The sequence below is a fragment of the Nicotiana tabacum genome, chromosome 1 (genome assembly GCF_000715075.1).
Source record: "Nicotiana tabacum cultivar K326 chromosome 1, ASM71507v2, whole genome shotgun sequence".
Classification (NCBI taxonomy): Eukaryota; Viridiplantae; Streptophyta; class Magnoliopsida; order Solanales; family Solanaceae; genus Nicotiana; species Nicotiana tabacum.
Window position 1 is genome coordinate 166221694 of NC_134080.1, and position 22548 is coordinate 166244241.

At 35.0% G+C, this 22548-nt stretch overlaps 1 protein-coding gene and 1 long non-coding RNA gene across 5 annotated transcripts; one reads left to right on the forward strand and one right to left on the reverse strand.

The window, feature by feature from the left end:
* Window positions 1–12313: 12313 nt before the first annotated feature.
* On the reverse strand, window positions 12314–20616 carry LOC107810378 (uncharacterized). Of its 4 annotated transcripts, none has more exons than XM_016635153.2 (7): window positions 20322–20616; window positions 16864–16913; window positions 16536–16782; window positions 14787–14939; window positions 14559–14664; window positions 14359–14473; window positions 12314–12582 (listed from the first exon to the last, which is right to left on the reverse strand). In XM_016635153.2, exons 2-7 carry the CDS (start codon window positions 16909–16911, stop codon window positions 12547–12549), a joined length of 705 nt encoding a protein of 234 aa, XP_016490639.1. In that variant the 5' UTR covers window positions 16912–16913; window positions 20322–20616; the 3' UTR covers window positions 12314–12546. The 4 variants fall into 4 exon arrangements, with proteins under 4 accessions (XP_016490639.1, XP_016490641.1, XP_075110494.1 ...); XM_016635155.2 differs by having other exon boundaries at window positions 14787–14933; window positions 20322–20541; XM_075254393.1 differs by lacking the exon at window positions 20322–20616 and adding an exon at window positions 17003–19700 and having other exon boundaries at window positions 14787–14933.
* Window positions 20617–20784: 168 nt separating this feature from the next.
* Window positions 20785–21478, forward strand: LOC107810377 (uncharacterized). The gene is made up of 2 exons (XR_001653631.2): window positions 20785–20916; window positions 21244–21478. It is a non-coding gene; the product is annotated as an uncharacterized LOC107810377 (long non-coding RNA).
* The last annotated feature ends 1070 nt before the right edge of the window (window positions 21479–22548 follow it).

Consider the following 22548-nt stretch of genomic DNA (forward strand, 5'->3'; position numbering starts at 1 on the left):
AATTTACCTAGGTCTTGGAGTTATGGCCGATGAAAGCTTTCTTGATGTGGTCATCATCGTCTAATTGGACGGGGTCGAGGTCCTCTACGGTTGACCCTGTGGCTTGTATGATTTTAGGGTCGCTGATGACGTCTTCCCTTTTATCGCCATCTAACCCTGACTTTGTTAATTGTTATGCTTCCTTGGCCTCTCTTTTTAACCTTTGGGTGTATGTGCAGTCTTGGGCGATGCGGTAGTATTCTTGGGCCGTGCGTTGCTCTCCTAGGATGCAGAATACTCCCCAAGAGGTGGGAAATTTAATGATTTGGTACAAAGTGGAGGGGACGGCTTTCCTGGTGTGTATCCATGGTCGGCCTATGATGGAATTGTCTGCCATATCCTGGTCCATGATGTGGAATGTGGTCTCCAAGGTGACACCGCTGGCCAGGACGAGCAGTGTGATCTCTCCAGTTGTATGCTCAACTGCATTGTTAAAACCTGTTAGCGTGATACAGCGTGGCACTATCTTGTTCTCGAGCTTCATTTGGGTGAGAGATCAAGGATGGATGATGCATGTGTCGCTTCCATCATCGACCATAATATGTCTTACATCAGTATCAAAAACATGTAAAGTAATAACAAGGGTGTCATAGTGAGGAAAGACCAAACCGTGGGTATCTGGCTTATCAGATATGATACCTTCTTTGAGTTTGTCATACCGTTCGTGGGTGATCGCCCGCTTGAGTTTGTGGGTGGTGTTGAACTTCACGATGTTGATGGATGCGTCGTCACCTCCTTTGATGATCATTTAAATGGTCCAAACTGGGGAAGGTGGTTTGGGCGGTCCCTGGTGTTGTTCTCGCCCTCGGGCGAAGTTGGCCCTCTCGCGATCGCTCATCACCTCTGTTAGGTGTCTTTGGTGAAACATGTTCATGACCTCCTATCTAACGGCGATGCAGTCCTCGGTCTTATGGCCTCGTTCCTGATGAAATTTGCAGAGGGCATTTGACTTTCTGGTGCTCGGGTCTGACTTCATCTTCTGTGGCCATTTTACCTTTGGGCCGAGCTTTTCCAGTGCGTAGAATATTTCAGAGGGGGAAACACAAAAATTGTAAGTTGATAATAAGGGGGCATGCCTCTTTCATTTCGGTGGATTCCCGATCGCATCCTGGATGGACCTTCATCATGGTATGGAGGCGGCATGAGGGTGCTTCTAACATAAGGATAATGTCTTTCTCGATTAGGTCGGGATCCTGCTAGATCCCTCTTTCCATCGTTTCTCCGATATTTCCTAGACTTCAGTTGGACCGAGGTCAGACGTTGGGTAGGTCCGTTGAGATCATCCTCATCGGCTCTAACTTCGGCACAGTAGGTGTTGTATATCTCGTCCCAAGTGGTTGGAGGGTATTTCATGAGACGGCTCAGCAATTTTTTTGTCGCCCATGGCCCACTTCTACTTAGCCCATTCTGGAATGCAACTACCGCCATTCCTTTAGATACATTCGGAAGGGTCATTCTTACACAGTTGAACCGGGCGAGGAAGTCCCTAAGTCCTTCGCCAGGCGATTGCTTAATGGCGAATATGTCGTTCACCCTTGCCTCCCCTTTTTTGGCCCCGTCATGGGCGGTGACGAACTTGCCGGCCATTTCCTCGAATGTTTCTATGGAGCGTGCAGGTAACTGCGAGTACCAAGTCAGGGCCCCGCCGGTTAGGGTCTCTCCAAATTTCTTCAACAATATGGATGATAATTGTTCTTTTGCGAGGTTGTTGCCTTTCACTGCAGTGACATAGTGGGTTACATGATCCTCCGAGTCTGCCGTGCCGTCGTATATTTTCAAGTATGGCGGCATTTTGAAAGTTTTTTGTATGGCGTGTGGTGCAGCCTCGTCGCTATATGGTTGCTCGACAAAACGACCGGCGTCTCTTTTTGGCAGCAGTTTTGGGGCACCTGGTATTTTTTCTACCCTTTCTTGGTGCTTTTTCATTTGGCTACGGAGCATTTTGTTCTCGTTCTCCATCTCCTTCATTTTTCTCAAAATGGTTGTGAGGGTATCGTTACCTGTATCATTAACAATATGAGTAATACCTGATGCGGGGGGAGTGTGTTGTTCGTCAGCTGCTGATGCGACACCAGCTCTTGTTTCTTCCCTATTCGACCTCCGAGCGGGCTTGTCGAGGGAGCCAGTTAGCGTATTTGTCAACCACGCCTAAAGTAACTTCTTCTGTCGTGGACGTAGAAGCACCTTTTTCCGTGCGAGGTCGCGAGGCTGTCGGGAGGTGGAGGTGAGCTATTTTGCCTAGGAGAGGTGTTTGGTGTTATGTCTTCCCCATCCGTTTCGTCTACTTCGTTAATGGTGTTGAGGAGATTGGCGGTGAGATCCGCTATCGCCTTTCTCTTTTCCTTTCCATTGCCTGCCATGTTAGATTTGTGCAAACAAGGAAATACAGAATTTTGCAAAGTTTTGTGCGTTTTGCATTTTCTTTTTTTTTAGATCTAGAAAAAACTAAAACTTTTAACTAGAAAATTCACTACAAAATGCGCCAAATTGTTTGTCCAAAAAATGTTAAACCTTTTTATTAAACTAATTAAATAAATGATAATGGATTAATTTTAGTTAAATATAATAAATCCTAGATCCAAGATTGATAGATAATAATAGTCTAAAAACCACATTCAAAGCTATTAAAGAACAAAAAGTGTGTTTAGTGATATTGTTATGAATGAATGAACGAGGGGATAAGGACAGGCAATAAATATGATAAATGGCAATAAATGTAAATAGAGAGAATGATTCACCCAAATGTTTAATGAGGTGGATGATTCTCCCTCTGATAGTGATGTAAGGTAACCAAACGTGGGAATATAGGAAACTTTATTGAATCTGATGTGAGAAAGTGTGGGACAAAGACAAATCGAATCTTGTGTAAAGATAGTGTTTATAGTTACTTGAGAGTCAATTTTTCTAGAGACAGCTTATCAAATAGAATATTACATACCTCATCTTTCTCTCTCTATTCCTACTTATATGGGACATATCCCTTACCTACTGAAAATACAAAGGCAAAGAATATTCTTCAGAATATTTCTTTAAAATATCTTATTGCTAAACTAGCCGTTTTGGCCGATCTGAGTGCTCGACCTCGACATTAGCTGCTCGGCTCGCCAGTGTTGCTTCTTAAGAACGACCTCGGCCTAATTGATACTTGATTGCCTTATTTCAGACGAGGTCCCCTTGATCAGATTTTGACCCATACACTTGTGATGCACATAAAATAATTATATATATAATGATATTTTTATGCATTATACATTAATATTATACACAATATATATTAATATTATACATATTATATACTACTGATATTCTTAGAGATTTGTAGAGTTTTTTTGAGAAATTTTTATTTTTCCTTATGGTAACTGCACACTGGTACTATATAAGAGTCCTGAAAGAAAGGAAATTGTTGGGAGTCTATGTGTTCTCGCATGAACTCTTAAGAGAGGGAAGTTTCGTTTTTGGAGGGGAGAAGGGGTTTCAGTTTTTTGATAAGGTCCAATATACTACAGATGTAATAGTTTGTTTATCATTGCTTAGTTATGAAAGGACTTTGGGCTAACTAAACCTTAAAAGTTGACTCTTGCAATTAGGATTAATGCTCAAAATCATATAAGGAGTCCAAATGCACCGTGCATCAACAACCAATGTGGGAGAATCAACATATCTCGATACCATTATATTATAATTTATGTATTACTTCATGCAGAATATAAAGTGGTATGTAAATACTTGTTATAGCAATATATGGATAAGAATATTTAAAATAAAAATGATTTTAAATTCAATTCTAAAATCTCATATTATTATAATCACATAACCGCCGCATAAATAATTGAAGAGGAGGGCCAGTGGACCTGGCCCCTTGCCAGCTCCCTGAAAGATCTCATCCCTATGTGTCATGGAGTTAATTGGAAAGTGGATACTGAGAAATGCAAACAAAAGAGACAACTAAAACCTCAGACTTGTCGTAAAAATTTGTCTGTTGATAGCAATTTTTGTGAGTCGTTTTACCAGTTTGAAACCATTTGTCTTAATATATTCTGTTAATTTGCATTTTACTAGTTTGTGTGCCTCATTTTGTTTTAATACAACTCATTTTAGATTAAATAAATTACTAGTAGAACATATGTGGTTCCATTCCATTAGTTATCACTTGTTGCCAAACAATTGGTAAACCTCTGAATCTGATACAATACGCATAATAAAACCATTTCGAGATCCTAATTATACCACTTCAATTTATATGATGCTTTGGTACACCGATTTACCTATAATATCTGTCATAATCCAAAGCCCGTTATACGTATTATCTGCTTTAATTCAATAGAACTCTCACATTTATCTCTGAGATTACCACCTGATCGAGCTAAATTAAAAGCGAACATACTACATGAACTTGTATTCGATGATGTTATATAGTACTTCACTTTCCTCTCCTTTTTGCAAAGTGAAGTGCTTAAGATATTATGTGCATAGTGTGCTAACCTAAATGCATGTGAATATTTACTCTATCATAAATTTATGTGTAAAAGTTTACTAAAATTACAACAAATAATATATATGAACAAAAGTGGATCTAAGATTTTTAGTTTATGGGTTTCTACATCGATTTTAAATTAATATATTATAATAACCAGACTAAAAAACTGGGTTCCCAACTAAATATTCTTATACATTGAATGATTTTTTAATACAAATACGGGATCTAGCCAAAAGCTACTGGGTTCCCGGGAACCCATACTCACACCTTTAGATCCGCCCCTGTATATGAACGCATAAAGTTTAAATTCTCATTAACTAGAGTGATGATTTGCATATTACCTTGCAAGACTCTGTCGTCTAGATGGACAACAACAAAAGTATGGGAAAACATGTCTAAAAATCAGATTACAATGCTAGGTATGCTCGCAACTGATCACTAATTACTGCAAATAGTCAGGCAATTGAAATGATCCTTAATTAGGCTGCAGCCATGTAAGGAAGCATTTGTCATTACCTGAGGTCCTCAACATATACGACTAATTAATTAATTCAAATCTAAACGAAACACGTCTAATAAAAAAAGGCTAAACATCTTATGTCCTTTATTGTCTTGTCAACATCTCATAACTCTTAATGATGGGCGAAATATTAATAATCATATATCACTTTCAATATTCTTTGACGCGGAACATAAGTATCTCTGTAAAAACTGCCAATATTTTAACAAATATAAGTTCTAAAACAAAGCAACTTCAAATGTAAAATGTATCGGGTGATACGAACCTTAAAGATTGAACTAACAACATACCGAGTAAAATGTCACAAGTGGGATCTGGGAGGATAGTGTGAACGTAGATCTTCTACTTTCGTGAAGGTAAAGAGACTGTTTCCGATAGACCCTCGGCTCAAAGAAAATATAATCCCAGCAATCATAAAAAGGAAAAACGGTAGTAGAGAAGCTACGAAACAGTAACAACAACAAGAAAAATAAAATTATCAACGCAAAAAAACTAACAAGTAGTAATAGAAACTAAGAATTAAAGTTTGAACCATTAAATTTAAATCCGTTGTATGTACATTTGTGAATTAGGGGTGGGGGGTGGGGGTGGGGGTTCTCAAAAAGGAATAATTTCATTTTGCTAGCTTCCACTACCATAAAAGTTTTTCAGAAGAATCCAATCATAAGAGAGATTAAATTAAACAAGAAATAATGTTGGTTGGACTGACAAATGTCGCAGCTATCATTTGGCCCCGGCCCATTGGAAAATTAAGGTTAACATCAATGAGGACTAGCAGCTATCCCAAGGGAAGTAGAAACTACTAAGAAAAACAGAGACAGCAACGTCTGAATCATTCATCTTTAGAAGAAAATAATAAGTGTGTGTAATTTTTATGATTTGTGGTCCAAGGTTTTAATGTTATTTGGTGCCTTGTCGTTTCACAAACATGTAATGCCAGCAAGAACCGTGTCACTGATTATTGCTCTATCCTTCCAATTATAGGTATTATTATTATTATTATTATTGTTCTCAAACTTTATTATCTTTACCAGACAAGAGTAAAGTTTACGTGCACACTATTCTCCCCAGACACTATTTATATAGAATTAAATTGGGTTTTTGGTTGCTGTTGTTGTTCTCAAAATTCTCCATATAATTTATTTTCTTGATTGTAATTTATGTGATTCCGTCCAATTCGAAAATATAAAGGACTTACGGAGGAGAATTTACGATATATGAAATGGACATAAAAATTAATCTTGTCGGCTATAGAGAAAGACTTGTCTCAGTCGAGATTTATTTATTTAAAAGAAAACGAGGAGTGAATTGAAAAGCTTTGTTTCCGTTCTTTGGGAGTTTTCAGGTCCTCTAATATTTATTTATTTTTAACTTAATAGTTGTTGAGAATATGAAAGGCTCTGAAACAATGGATACTTATTAGACTACAACAATTTTTATATCTAAATAAAATTAACTCATTTGTTTAAATCCCTATATCACAATTTATTTCTGCTATCTTAAATTCTTAATCACAGTAAAAGTGCAACTAGGATCCCATTGAAAATATCAGTTAACACCATATACAATTAAAATATTTATTTAATTTTATATACCTACTTTATAAAATTATTTTACCATGTATACCTACTGTATTCTAAAATATAATATTGTATATTCCAAATTAAAATATTGTGATATATTTAATTTGGATATTGTATTCCAAATTAGAATATTGTAGCATGTTTAGTTTGAATATTGTACTCCAAATTAAACACTATTGTATATTTGCATTGGATATTGTATTCCAAATTAAAACGTTGTAGTATAATTGGTTTGGATACTGTATTCCAAATTAGAATATTGTACTATGTTTTGTTAGAATATTATGGTATGTTTAGTTTGAATATTGTATTCCAAATTAAAAATTATTGTATATTTGCATTGGATATTGTATTCTAAACTAAAAGGTTGTAGTATATTTGGTTTGGATACTGTATTCCAAATTAGAATATTGTAGCACGTTTTGTTAGAATATTATGGTATGTTTAGTTTGGATATTGTATTCTTCATTAGAATATTAGTTAAGCTAGGTTTGAATTTTTCAAATAGAATGTTGTGGTATCTTTAGTTGGAATAATATATTTCAAATTAAAACATTATGGTCTGTTTAGTTAGAATATTATATTCCAAATTAGAATATATAGTAAGTTAGGTTTGGATTGTATTCTAAAGTAGAATATCGTGATATGTTTTAGAATATATGAAGGTATACCGTGTAATATTTTTGAAATATTTGATGTAATTTTAAAACTTAGGTATATCATGAAAGTGAGTTTTATAAACGGGTATATCATGTAACTTCCCCTAGGATAAATTGACTTAATTGGGCTTGGGCATGTCCGTCATTGTATTCAGAATGAGCTGACTGCCAAATGTGAGGATCTTGGACAATTGGGATGGGCTGCTGATGAGTGAACAAAAAAAATGGTGTGTAATAGTATAGTTCTTTCGAGAGGAAATGTTTTTTTTTTTTTTAAAGTTTACTGAGCCATTAAATTGGTGGTTTTTTCCTTTCTTTTTCTTTTTGAAAATCTTTTTGCTTTCTGCCTTTTTGGGGATGGGCCTAAGTAATGGGACGAGGGAAATGAGAAAAGGGGCATAGGCATACTGATATTACTATGTACTACTCTCTCTTTCATTTTATGTGTAGGTACTTGCTTAGATACGCTCAATTTTTTATTTATTTTTTTGAAAATTATAGTCTTACACTCTTGGGGGTTGTTTGGTAGGAGGTATTAGAAAAAATAATGCAAGCATTAGCTCTATGCATTACTAATACCTTGTTTGGTACCTTTTTTCAACTTGTGTATAACTAATACTTGTATTAATTATACATCATACTTGGTATTATCCTATGCATAAGTAGTGCATAGAAAACCATGGCATTAGTAATACCAAGGCTTTAATGCATGCATTAGCATGGTTAAAGACAAAATTGTCCTTAAAGTCTCTTAAAGTTAGAGAATATGGAGGGCATTTTTGTAAGCAACTATTTTTTTAAAAAAATGATGCAATGCATTATAATTTTAATACACCACACCAAACAATAGATAAGAAATAATATTTGCATAACTAATGCTTGCATTACTAATACACATATCATGCCGAGTAAGGGTTAAATTAAACGACCCCTTATGGTATAAACTTTTTGTAGCTATAGAACCATGTCAGTAAGGGTTAAATTAAAAACTTAAAGTTAAATAATTTTTAAATATAAAAATATGATATCATGCCGAGCTCGTGCAGCGTACTGATTTAAGGACTAAGATTCGTCTAGTGGGTTATTGATGTTAGTTCTAATTTTTCTTTCTATCCACCATCTTATTCGGAAACTTTCCTCCAACTAAAATCATACTATTCCATGTGAGTTCTGTTCTAAGCTTCACGTTCATCAATTCCATGTGGGGTAAAACAATAATTTTAATTTAATTTGCAGTTGAACGTTTGCTTATGAGTTATATGATAAAGTCTGTTGAATATTTTTATTATTTTCTTTTTCTTTTTCGCATCCATAGCATAGAAAAGGGATCATAATAAATTAAAAGTACCAATTATGTATCCACGTGAAGTTTCAAAATCCACCAGCCAAGCTCCCAATTATTTAGTTTTCGAATGATTTCTGTCTTTCTCAGATTAATATGTAATTGAGATTTATTTTTAATGGGACAATTAAAGTTAAAATGTATTATTGAGAAGAATATTAGTACTTCTATTTATAGTAAGACCTCTTACATCTATAAGTATGATTAATTTTATGATCATTAACATCCAATTCCTTAGTTTAACCATAAGTGGAAAGAGGCATTTTCCTTGCACGGAAGGTTTCATAAAACGCTGTTGTGTGCCCACGATACTAGTAGTTGTAGTAGTAGTAGCTAGGGCGGTAAAGGAATTATTATTAGCCAATTTTTGGAGTTTGGACCAAGACAAGGTTTAGCATGAATCACTTGGTCAACTAATTTCAATGACTTAAAAATTAATGTAAGAAATCATTAGGGGTATACATAGGTTTGGTTGGTTCGGATTTTTTAATTACCAAATCAAACCACTGGTTTTTAAATTTATAAACCAAACCAATAAAGTCAGATTTTTCAATCTCGGGTTTTTTGGTTTTTTTTTTTTTTGTGTTTTCGGGTTTTTTTCCGGTAAAATCTTAATAGCACAAAATATGTAACTTGTGCTCCAAATTTTTATTTTTATCCTAGTGGAATACAACTATATAATATATTTTCCAAGAAAATAAAATAATAATAATAATAATATGAGATGAGTCATAACATTGTACTAAAATATTCAATAACATAGATAATAAAATCGCACAAAGAAAATATTACTAATTAATACATCATAATAAAAATTAACATAATTTAAAAATACTATATAGATCGTGCTAAAATAAGTACAACTAATATCATATACGGTATCCAGTCGTATGAATTTAATGGGGCATTTGCATCTATACCCGCTTTTTAGGTCACATTTAACTTGTGCCCGCTTTGCAAAAAAAATTGCAAGTGTACCCACTTTTTCGCGTAACTTCGGCATACGGGGCTGAAGTAGCAAAGGCAATCACGCAAAACTTCAGCATTCTAGTAGACGGGCATGAAGTAGCAAGTGTGCTGAAGTTTTTGTTTGTAATTGTTGAACTTAAGCATAGTAGCTGAAGTTTTGTTCTTTATTTGCTGAAATTTTTATTTGTAATTGCTGAACTTAAGCATAGTAGCTGAAGTTTTGTTCTATATTTGCTGAAGTTTTTGTTTGTAATTGCACTAAATAAGGTGAAGTTTTTTTGTCCTGGATTCATTAGTTTTATCATTAAGCTTTTTCAAAAACTTCAACAGAAGATGCTAAAGTTATTTAGTTCATTTATAAAAATTTCAGCACTAAATAAGCTGAAGTTTTTTTGTTCTGGATAAGCTTTTTCAAAAATTTCAGCAGAAGATGCTGATGTTATTTAGTTCATTTGTAAAAACTTCAGCACTAAAAAAACTGAAGTTTTTTTTGCCCTGGATTCATTAATTTTGTCATAAAGCTTGTTTAAAAACTTCAGCAGAAGATGCTGAAGTTATTTAGTTCATTTGTAAAAATTTCAGCACTAAATAAGCTGAAGTTTTTTTGTCTTAGATTTATTAGTTTTGTTATAATCAGACTACTATAAAATAATCAGATTGTCAACCGTATCTAAATCATAAAATTTTGGAAACGATAAACGTGAAAAGAACATAATTATCATGAAAAGAATCACTAAGTGTGACCTTAAACTTTCCGTACGTGAAAATATTCACAAATTATTGTCTACTAACTTACGTAATTATTTATAATTTATTTTTAAATAATCTGATAAACATACTTATGGCAATCATCCAATGAACTGAAGTTTCATAGCAGCACCAACAGCAGCAGAAGAAGAAGGAGGAGGAGGAGGAGAAAGGGGGCTGAAGTTGTTTAAAAAATGGGTACAAGTTAAAAAAATTTAAAAAGAAAATGGGTATAGATTAAATGGGGGCGACCAATAAAACGCCCGTGCAATTTTTACGAATTTAATAAGTTTTTCGAATTTATTGTCCAATGATCGGTTAAAGATAACAGTTAGTCGCCGGTAATGGTAGTATTAAATAGTGGGTGATGCTTAACTGTAATCTTTTGTGATAGTCACAATAGTGTAGAATGAAAATGAGATATTGATCATGTGGAGCAAATATCATGAAGTGTAGGTAGTTGCCATTGAAACAATTCACAGTTAATGCATTTAAGCATGCATTTTTATCACTCATTTGGAGTATGGGCAGAAACACATTTTCAATAATTTAATACAATTAAATGGGAGAAAACACGAAAATACACAAACAAGAAAAAGACAAAGAAACACACAGATAAGAGTTTAGAGGAAAAATTACTCGACACGTCAAACATTACTTTCAGCAAATTTATCATTTATAACTATTTGAGTTTTATAGTAAATCCATGAACAAGAGATTATTTGTTTTAAACTGAATTGAGAAAGCAACAAGCTCTCGTAGTTCAGCTGGTTAGAGCATCCACTTAATTAGTGAAGGTCTATTAGTAAGAGCATATTATTTTTCTATATTTCTGTATTCGCATTAGTTATATTCTATTCGTTGCGAGTTTGAATACAAGTGATACAAGCTGATAACAATTGAATAGTAGCTACGAATGGTAATTAGGCAAACTATAGTTACTAGGCTCTAAACCATAGTGCTTTATGAAAAATGCTCTGAGTTTATATTGCCAAGCCCAACTCATTTCAGAGTCTTAACTATTTTTTATTTAATCATTCGGTTTCTGAAACACATTGGCTCCGGACTCATGCCACATAAGGGGAATTGTTCCTTACCAAGAATTTCTCTATTCTTAGTGCTAAGACATTAGTTAAGGGTGGAGGAATCTCATCCATTCCACCATACTGCTTGATAGTTGTTGGAAAAGATTATCACATCGTGCTAAACTGAGCATTTTCTGGAGTAATCTGGCCTTACTTACCTATTGAAGATTGCTTCAGCTAAAGTAGTTGTGTTGTTAGAGCGTCTAGTTGCTGTTACATGTAGTGGAATCCTCCTAGCTTGGAACATGTAACGAACGACATGTTAGATAAATAGTTTTCTCCCCTAACAGCATTTGAACCTAATTTGGAGCTGCCAATACAGTAAAGGGAAGCATTTACATAGCCTGTGGGAATGACAGCACTAGTTTAACTTTTATCAACAGTTTCCATGTGCTTGTTAGCGGTCATTTTTCTATTGGATGAATAATTGTTAATGTAGACCTTCAATATTAACTAAGTTAAATTGTGGACAAGGGCAACGACGTGGATTGCTAATTGTTCAAGCAAATGACTTACCCATGTTATCAAAAGGCAAAAAGCGCAAAGATGTTCCCTAGGAAATAGCGCAAAGTGCAAAACAATAGAAACGTTTAGAAAATGAAACTCAAGAATAGTCATTATAAGCATAAATAACAATTTTATGGACAGATGAACTAAAAAAATTACAATTAAGTGAAAAATTGTGCAGGCCAACGCTATTTCATAATGAGTGCCTTAGCGCCTTGGTGACTGCACTTGAGCACCAACCAAGCGAAGTTAAGTGCTCAACCAATTTTGCACCTAACTTCAGGGCGTAATTGTGCCTTAAGTGAGCCTTTGACAACACTGTCAAAAGATATGTTTTAGATGGATGCATGATATACTAATATCCAAAAAAATACCAATTCAAAACTTTAGCTGGAAGAGGGGCTGTATTAATACTTCTAAACAGATACTAATTAGTAGGACAGTAACATAAACACAGCTGCCTAAATACACTAATGGGGTGTCCTTCACAAAAGTCGACCAAGAACGAAAACGGTACCCCTCAGATTAATCTAAAACATCATTACCAAATTAACAGCTTCAAAGACTAATCTCATACAGTTATGAATTATGGCCAAAAACACTTGTGAAGAATCCCAGTCAGCAATCCACAGAGGCAATGTCTTTGTTCACAATCTGCAATAGGGAATTTCAAGGATCAATTGTTAGTCCATCTGAATTTTTGGAATTGACCAAATGGCTAGTTTATCAAATTGCAAAGAGCATCAATTATAAATGTGAAATTAGAAACACTTTCTACGGTGTGTAGCTACCGTTATCACCACAACTCACCGATAAGGGGGGCACCAAAGTCCTAGACAACAGGCATATATTCATGTTGATGCAAGGAGATGTGATACCTTAGCAATACGATATATTTCTCGCACAGATCTACTCAAATAACTATTCAGGAACCATAAGGACGCAGCAAAAGTTTACTAACAAAATGATTGAAACTTCATGATCAAGGTCGGCTGAATACATATGCAGCCCCTTAAACTTGCCCAGATTTTTCATGCACCTAAACTAAGAGTTGTACCTGTTAAACACTTGAACTCGAGTCAAACCGTGTCTATTAGACACAATCTGCTGATGTGGTGGAGTGCGTATGTCCCACTCGTTTTCAGCGCGTTAATGCCTTGAAAATGGCTAATACAGTTCTATTACTACTTTTTTTATATTCCTTTTTCATTTTTAGTCTTTCTTCTAGTTTTCCTCTCTCCTCTCCACAACAGAGACCAAGAAGCAGCTATGGAAGCACTTTAAATAAACATGTCTTCAATTCCGAAATTTACATGGCTCATTTTAATTATTTTTCTTCATAACTTGTGGTTTGTGGCTCCCGGTAAATACTCAAAACCTAATAAACCACCTGCTCCAATAACTGATGATTCTGTCTTGTTGTTGTTAGTGATCCACCAGGTTCTCTACTTAAAAGTTTCTGCATATCTAAATGGACACAAATTCAACTGAAGCTTCTGTTACGAAGAATGCAGTATTGTTATCAAAGACGATGAGAATAATGGCGAGGACGAAGCTAACAGAAAAGAAATCTACTAAAAACATGATATTTCCTTCTTTCTTTATACTTACTAACAAAGTATTTCTTCACCATTTTCACTTAACAAACTCTTCCATTTCTCTAGGTTTGTTAATGGTGAAAATGAGTTTTAACCGAAGAAAAAAGATGAAAATAGAAGAGAAACAAAAAAAAAAAAAAAAAAAAAAAAAAGGGAAACAAAAAGGCAGAAAAGAATGAAGAAAGGAAAAGTAGAAAAGAATAAGATAGATGGAAGACGAAAGAAGAAGACGATAAGAAAGGGTGAAGGAGAAAAGAATTTTGTCAGGGAGCTTTTCCTTTTTCTTGTAACTGATTTTACACGTGTCATTCGCTCATTCGTTAACCTGCCACATCAGATGCGTTTGTACGTCACACTCTTTATTTTTTCTGGGAGTGTCAAAAAGGTGGTTAATAGATACACATTTGCTGAAATTGAAGTGTCTAATAGGTGCACACCCCAGTTCAAGTGTCTAAATGGAATTTAGTGACAACTTTAAGGGGCTGCATATGTATTTGGCCATCAAGGTTTATGCAGCTCTCTTAAACTCATACCTTTGCACAACATGGACATAGCGTCATTCAAGCAATAATACAACAACAACATACCTAGTGAAATCCCACAAGTGGGGTTTGGGGTAGGTAGTGTGTATGTAGACCTTAACCCGAAGGTAGACAAGCGGTTTCCGATAGACCCTCGGCTCATGAATAGTGAAAAAGAAGCAATAAACAACATAGACTCTAAGTTATATGCAACTCTGTTACCTCTTACCCTTGCACAACATGGACATAGCGCCATTCAAGCAATAATAGAATAGTAAAAATATAAGACATGCCAAAAGTCTGAATTATACCTTTGATATATACTCTTTCATTCCATCATTAATTGGCCCGTCTAGTGCCCTCTCAGCAAGTTCATAAAATATTGTATTACCTTCAGGACCATTCACCTTCTCTTTGTGCAAATATCTGAATGTGCAAAAACAAAAAGTTAACACCAGAAAGCAGAACTGAGAGTCATGGACATGGACTCCTCTGGTTTGTCAGTTCTAACCTTTGTTGAACAAGTGCTTCCAATGCCAGTTTGAGGTTTCCAAGAACAGGATGGCTTTCATCAGTTTCAGACAATCCCAGCCTTCTCAACTGATGCCAAAGATTTTCTTTAACACATTCATGGCAGCAATTTTAAGTTTAATTTCTCATCAGAAATTAGCAAGTAACGGACACAGAGAAAATAGGAATAGTTAAATATGTTCAAATACAACTCGAAATGCAAACATACCTTCAGTAATTTTGCCTCCAGCAAGATGAACAATGCTAATAACCACAAAAGTAAGACCAGTGACATGTGATTTATTTTCATCCTGCACACATGCCTCGTATACTTCTTTGGGTAGCTGACTTATGAGGATATACGACTTCGCATCAGCTGCCACTGTCCATGAAGAAGTCGTATTGGAAATACACAATTAAATAACAAAATATGCAGCCTATGATTCCAATGAGCTTAACAAACACTATAAGAAGTTTGCAGCTTGATCAGATGAATTCCATTTTGCACCCCGAATATCTAACACTACTAATATAGTCCTTATACAATGAAAGTTGCAACTGCAGTTTGTTCTTGAAGATTATAACTTAATATAAGGAGCAAATATACACACTTCCTACTATGAATCTAAGAGATATTCAGACAGAATGCAACAGGAGTTTTCAATGGTATGCCTACAGAAGTCATCTTTTTGATAATAAAGAAGCTAAATCGACGACCTAAAGAATATGTAACACCATATGGGAATAATGCAAGTTTTGAACTACTCAGTAAAATCAACTACAGCTTAATCCTAAACTAGTTGGCATTGGCTATATGAATTCTCTGGATCTATTCTGCTATTTTCCGACCCTCATTTCACACTAAAATGGATGCTAGTGTTGATCATTGACCTACTGCAACCCGTTCTTCCTTATCCGGCTTGAAACCGGCTATGTTTTGCACATCAAGAAGAGGCTCTTTGCCTTCTTCGGGAAGACTGAATGCATGTGCTATGACATCTGGTGGAAGCTTAGGGATTGATAAAATTTCTGAGTGGTATCCTTAATTTATGTTCTCTCTCTATTCTAAAAGTAAAAATTAAAAAGATCAAAATCTACGGAAAATTCTACCAATTTACTTTACTGAATATATTTGACAAAGGGCAACAACAACAACAACTACCCAGTAAAATCCCACATAGTGGGGTCTGGGGAGGGTAATGTGTACGTAGACTTTACTCCTGCCCCGATAGGGGCAGAGAGGCTGTTTCCGATAGACCCTCGGCTCAGAAAGACGAAAATAAAATAAAAAACAAGAAAAAAGAATTCATTAGTAACTCCAGCAGAAACCGTAATAGTAACAGAAGCATAAAAACCAAAAGATGAATGACATGCAATAACAGTAACCAGAATCTAAGGCCCGAGGCTAAGATAAACAACAAGAATATTTGACAAAGGCCCTTTTTCTTAAATATTGCAGAAAGCGAATTTAGACGACACTCTAGCTAATTGACGGAAAAAATGGCATATCGCCCCTTTAAAGGCCTATGCTACACTAAGATTCACATATGCGGAGTTTCTTTTGATAACCGAGAAATTCCCGGACAGCTCCTCGACCCTTCTCTACTTAAATATTAGGTTTTTCACTTTAGTATGTAATGGAGTTCAAACCCTTGACTTGCACCTAACCCATACATCACGTGTTGCACTTTTACAACTAGACCAAAGTTTGGGGCACATAATTTGGAGTTTTAATTACTGAATACAGCTAAAACATTGAAGAAGCAAAATGGCAAATAAGAAAGTATCACTACTTTTATATATATTAAAATATTTACAAAATATGCACAAATATTAAATTTTCGAACCCACTAACTAAAATGGTCAGTAAATTCAGAGGCATCTTGAACCCCTCCTGGTTCCTCAAATAAAACGACCCAAAAGAGAAAAGTTCTCATATTTATAATTGGAGTATTAAGAGCAATAATTAAAACAAGACCTTGCTGAGAGGAGCGAGCATTTTGAGTAGACGAACGAGAGCGCTGAAGTTCCCTCATTTCAAAGCCAAAAATGGAGGAAAGCTTCAATTTTGCTTCATTAATAACAAAAGCAGGTAAATTTCTTTGACGGTAATTCTTGCCAGTAATCAATTGTGTTAAATCCTCCCTCTTTATAGGACACCCTGAATTTTGTTCACTTTTGAATAATACATAACGAATCACCTCTGCTACAAGTTTGTCTTTTTCCTGTATACAGTAATATACACACAAAAATAAACCCAAAATTGTGAAAATTTTGAATTAAGTGTAGAAATGGATGGGATTTACCTCTACTGAAATACCAAATTGAGAGAAATCTTCTGCATAAGTGGACATTTCTGTGATGGAAAATTAGAAATAAATTCAGTAAAATTCAAGATTTACATACTGAGAAAACGGGGGTTGGGGAAATAGTGAAATCATGCACCTTTTTGCCGATCTCGATGGATATTTGGAATTGCATTAGTTCTGCTTTTGTATTTAGGATTTTAAGGAGAAAGTGAAGAAATAGAGGGAAGGGAAGAGTAAGGGTTTTATAGCTGGGGGTGTGGGGTGGGGGGGCCAAGATTGAGATTCGGGTTTTTTTTATTTTCTCATTTCCCGCCATTTGGTTAAATGAATATAGGGGTGAATACCACAATATCGTGGGATGGATATGAGAAATCCTCTCATTTTTACTCAGAAATTTCTAGCAGGAAGTTGCTCTCACTTTGATGGTGAATTAGTTGGGTCAGAAGTATCGAATACCATATAGTAATACTACCAAAAAAAAAGTGGATATCCAATCGAGACTGAAACTCCATATAGTAAAGAATAAATTCACAAATAGTCACGTTTCAGTCCTTATGATATTGAAACTCCAACACAAAGCTACTTTTCAAAGACATGACAAAAAGTGACTAGTGCGTGCTATTTCTATCATAATTAGGAGACTCTCAAACCAAATAAGTTTTGGTGATGACTTGATTGCACATATTAACTAAGGGGTCGTTTGGTTGCTAGTTAGAGTTATGTAGATATTAATAATGATTAGTTATGCAGGGACAAGTTATACAGAATTAATTATGCAAAAATTATTTCTTTGGATGTTTGATTTTGTTGTATTAAAATTAATATACATTATATAAACTTTAAAATAAAATAATTGTTAACAGTTATACCCTTGGCTTATTTTTTCTGCATTTTTATTTACGCAACAATATAAACTGGAACTTTACGTGTTACTTACTTTCATTTCCTCGTCCTATAGTTGAACTGATGTCAAGTTGAAGGCATATTTTCACTCCTTATGTTTGGTGTTTACATGCTCTAGTAACTTCTTTAGTTCAACTTGTTCTAATTTATTCTTAAAACATGAGGCAAGGCAAGGTATATAGTTGGCACGTAAAAGCATTGTAATCCTATGTTGCTCGGACTCTCTAAAAGTGTTGTCGCATCCGTGTCGAATCCTCCAAAAGTGCACTAAATTTGGAGGATCTGACACATACCCAACAACATTTTTGAAGTGTCCGAGTAACACAGTTGCAATCAAAGCCATAAGATGCAACGTACACTTCAAAGCCATATGATGCAACAATTTAGATAGGACTAGTACACTATTAAGGCCACAACATCCACATAAGATCTAAGAATTTATGCACAAACAAACACAACGTTTTTTGTTTAAAAAATCTAAGCACTTATCATTTTTTTCCTCTTAAATTTTTTTCAAACTAGAATCCAATAACCTTTCAAAAAGCTTGAATTCTTTCTTATCCTATTTTTGTTTTCTTGCAAAAATTATTTGGATTCTTCATGTGGAAATATGAACACTTTTATGAATTCTTTTACCAACAACTATTCCTTTTTATCCTCCCAATTCATGGCTTCTTCTTCTTTCAGTGACCTACTTTCTGATAATGATAATAACAACATGAGGAGTAACAACAGTTCAATGAATCAAGAAAAGAATTCATTGAATTGGGGGTTCATTGATTAAAGAATGAATCAACAAAACAAAGATGAGATTCCAAAATTCAAGTCATTTCCACCTTCTTCTTTGCCAATGGTTTCATCTTCATCACCAACTTCTCCTTCTTCTTATCCTGCTTATCCTCCTCCTTTAAGTCCATCGGCGCATGGGACTCAACAATTCTGTTTAGCAATTCCAATGCAAGTTCTTTGCTGCTTCTTTTTTTTTAAAATGATTAACATTTTTGTTGAAGTACTACTAATTTTTCTCAATTTTTGTAACTTGTCTGACCAAGAATTTCCTTTTTATTAATTTTGAATTGTTTTCAGCAGACTCTCCCATCTCCAACTACAGGGAGTTCTGGTAATTTGAATTCAAAGGAGGATAACTCAAGTATTTTTTATTTCTCTTTCCAAAGTATGACTTCTACTTCATCATCAATGTTTCAGTCTTCTGCTCCAATAAACTCATCAGTATATTTCTTTTTTTTGGGGGGGCTTCTCCTATCATATTTAGTTGTTGGGAATTTTCGAGTTCACATTATTTATGTACAATATTGGTGTGAGATGAGCTTAAAAGGAGCGACATGATTAGTGAAAATTCATATAGCAGACACCAAGTTGCTAGGAATTGAGGGTAATTGTTTTTATTATCTTCTGTAAAATATGTATAACATGACTAGTATTTAGCTGTTTCTTTTATGAAACTTTAAAAAGTGTCAGCTTATCAGATTAAATAACAGCTAATTGTTGAACCATCCAAGTATATCTCTTAGCTAGAATCCATATTATGTCTATCTCTTTGCTGGAAAGATAGTTTTTCCGATGAAACTATATTTTGTGCATTTTGCGGGTCATGACATGGAAGCAAGATTGAAATTTGCAATAAAACATAGATGACTAAAGCCTTACATCAACAACCATAAATTGTTTTGTTTTCTTTTCTTTCAAGTTTCCTTTCCATTGTAAATCTCTAAAATTGGTTTGTGATAAATTAATTGGATAAAACAGGAAGACTTAATGACAAGGCAACAACATGCCAACCAGCAAAATGAAAATTACTAGGGTGAAAACAGAAGTGGCTCCAATTCAGAGCTTCTCCCATGAGAACATGCAGAGTAATCCAGCTCCAGTACATTACACTCAACCATCACAGAACAGAAAGCAGAAGATGGCTACAATTGGAGGAAATATGGGCAGAAGCAAGTGAAAGGAAGTTAGAATCCTCAGGATTTCTCATTTCTGTTTAACCATAAATCAAATAAATATTTCCACCAACCATACCAAGATTATTTTCTAGAATTTGAAGACAAGTACATTAAAAACATCAATTTCTCTGCAAGTAGCTAAATACATTAGTTAAGCTTTGACCTTCATGTGCATTTGAGTTGGCTACTTTATAAAAACACTAACGTCAAAAATTTCCATGTACATTTGATATACAAAAATAGCCTCCTTTAAGGCCACAACATCCACATATATGTACATTTGTGGATATTCTACGAGGTAACAAAAAAATACAACATACAGACTTTACAAAGTAGCTACACAAAAACCACCGAAAGCTTTATATTATTAAACTGAGCATATATCCAAGAATCCTCTTTTATTGGATTTTTTTTTTGGACAAACAAAACAAACCCCGCATCAGATTTGGGTGTAATCAAACTTCAAATTTACTTGAAAATATTGAGAAAATTCACCAAGAAATTCGCCTCTCGCCAGATTCACAAGAGGAAAAAACAAAAGGAGAAAAAAGAAGAAAAGAAAAGTTTAGGGTTTCAAAAACTTCTAACCTCAAGGAGGAGAGAACAACATGTAGGCGCTGGATCGAGAGAAATATATTTCAGTTTATTGATTGAGAAGAGGAAGAGGAAGAGCCCAGTAGTATTGTCTCTAATTGATTGAGAAGAGGAAGAGCCCAGTAGTGAGTGAGCAGCATCGGCGATTCAGCATCTCCAACTCTTGCTCTCCAAACAGTTTGAGCGAAAGGAAAGCCTTTATGGGTGAAACGATTCGGGCTAAATTTGTCATTTCAGCACTTAATCCATGTATTATTTCTATCTATAATTTCTATTTTTTCTATATCATAGAAGAGAAAGAGTTTAAACATGTGTGCTTGGGATCATTTTAACAAAGTTTGAGGGCACTTAAGTCATTGCACATGATTTTTATACGTGGCCTTTTTCTAGCTATGCAAATACTATGTGTAGCTTTTAGGTTATTCTAGATTATATTAGACTTTAAACGTGTCTCTCAATCATATAGCCACCGCATTTACTCTCCAAGACAATCTCTTTGCATTTGCTTCATCTTTCTTTCTCTCCTCAAAAGCTTTGCCTACTCATCGTCTTCTTCTTCAATTTCTATTTCTCAGTCTTTCATCTTCAGGTACTGAGTTGTGCTGAAATCTATATGTCGGAGAAGCAATAGTCGAATAGAAATTTTCTTTTCATTATTTTATAAGTTTAGATGGAAAGCTAATTCTATTAATGGGTGAATTTTATGATTGTAACCTAGGATTCTAAGTTGGGGATTTTATGATTGTTTTAATATTTGTTATTATGTGGTTGTAATAGTTGTAGCTTTTCATACGGAATCAAAGGAGTTCAACTTCTAATGAATATGTTCTCTATTTTCTGGATGCCAATGCATTTTCTTTTTTGGATCTGTTGTCTCTGAAATTCAAAGTAAGCATCATTCTCCCTTCTTTTGCAGGTTTTACTTTTCCGTCTTCAATTATTCTTCCTTTTCTTGGAATAGGAATAAAAAATGGCTAGCATCTTCAACATCAACAATCCAGTGGTTGATTGCTGAATGCAAGATGTGTCAAGATGAAGAATAGGACTAAAATTTGAAAACTTTTTTGTCTTGTGCAAGGTTTTAAGAGACTTACTATTATGGTCTCATTTTTTTAATGTATAATATGCTATCAATTGGTGTTTTGGTTTTTCGTTTGGAATTGAAGCCAATATGTGTCACAATTCGGATTTTTCACCGTCGGGACCGTGATGGCGCCTAACATCGCACTCGCTAGGCAAGCCAACGTTAGAGTTATAATCACATTTTTCCTTTACATTTGCATAGTTAAGATTAACAAAAGCTAATTCAAACATAAATAAAAGTGGAAGTACATGATTAACTGATTCTCTATACGCTATTAACAACTCCAAAACTATTACCACCCAGAAACTGGTGTCACAATCCACGAACGTTCTACGAATTATTACAAATACTAGTCTGAAAGAAAAGTACATCTGTCTCGAAAGAAAATAAAATAGAAAAGTAGAGCATAGGAAGGGGACGCCAGGGCCTGCGGACGCCTGCAGGATTACCTTGGGTCTCCTGACGAGTGCCTGCACCTGATCTCTCGATCAGTCACAACCAGCTCCAAAATCTACACAGAAAGTACAGAGTGCAATATCAATACAACAGACCCCATGTACTAGTAAGTGTCGAGCCTAACCTCAACGAAGTAGTGACGAGGTTAAGGCGGGGCTTAAACAATATGACCTGCAACAGTTTATAATAAAGCAAAAAGGTAATACATAACGAAATGGAACAGTAACTTGCAGCAAATAAATACAAAATCCAAATAATTTGCCAGTACTTAGTATAATCAATCCTTAAGAGAGTTACAATACCACGGAATGAAATCCCAACAGAGAAAGAATACATAAATAACAAAATAATGCGGTGCGCATCCCGATCCCACCATATAACAAGTAACAATATGAACATTCACCCTTATCACTCCTTGTTGCGGCGTGCAACCCGATCCCACCAGTCCACCCTTATTACTCCTCAATATAGCACCATTATTCCTCATATTGCGGCGGTGCAACCCGATCCCACATGTCCACCCTTATTACTCCTTGTTGCGGCGCGCAACCCGATCCCACCATATCATTAACAATTCACCCTTATTCCTCCTATTGCGGCGTACAACCCGATCCCACCATATCATTACCAATCACAACATAAGAACAAGTATTTCATAATTTAGGTCAAAACCCTCCACAA

Coding starts and splice junctions, on each gene's coding strand:
- LOC107810378 (XM_016635153.2), bottom strand. CDS start 16,911: ATGTCCACTTATGCAGAAGATTTCTCTCAATTTGGTATTTCAGTAGAG. Junction 14,940..16,535: donor TGCTCGCTCCTCTCAGCAAG/GTCTTGTTTTAA, acceptor CTTCATGGACAG/TGGCAGCTGATGCGAAGTCG. Junction 14,474..14,558: donor GAAGCACTTGTTCAACAAAG/GTTAGAACTGAC, acceptor TTGCACATTCAG/ATATTTGCACAAAGAGAAGG.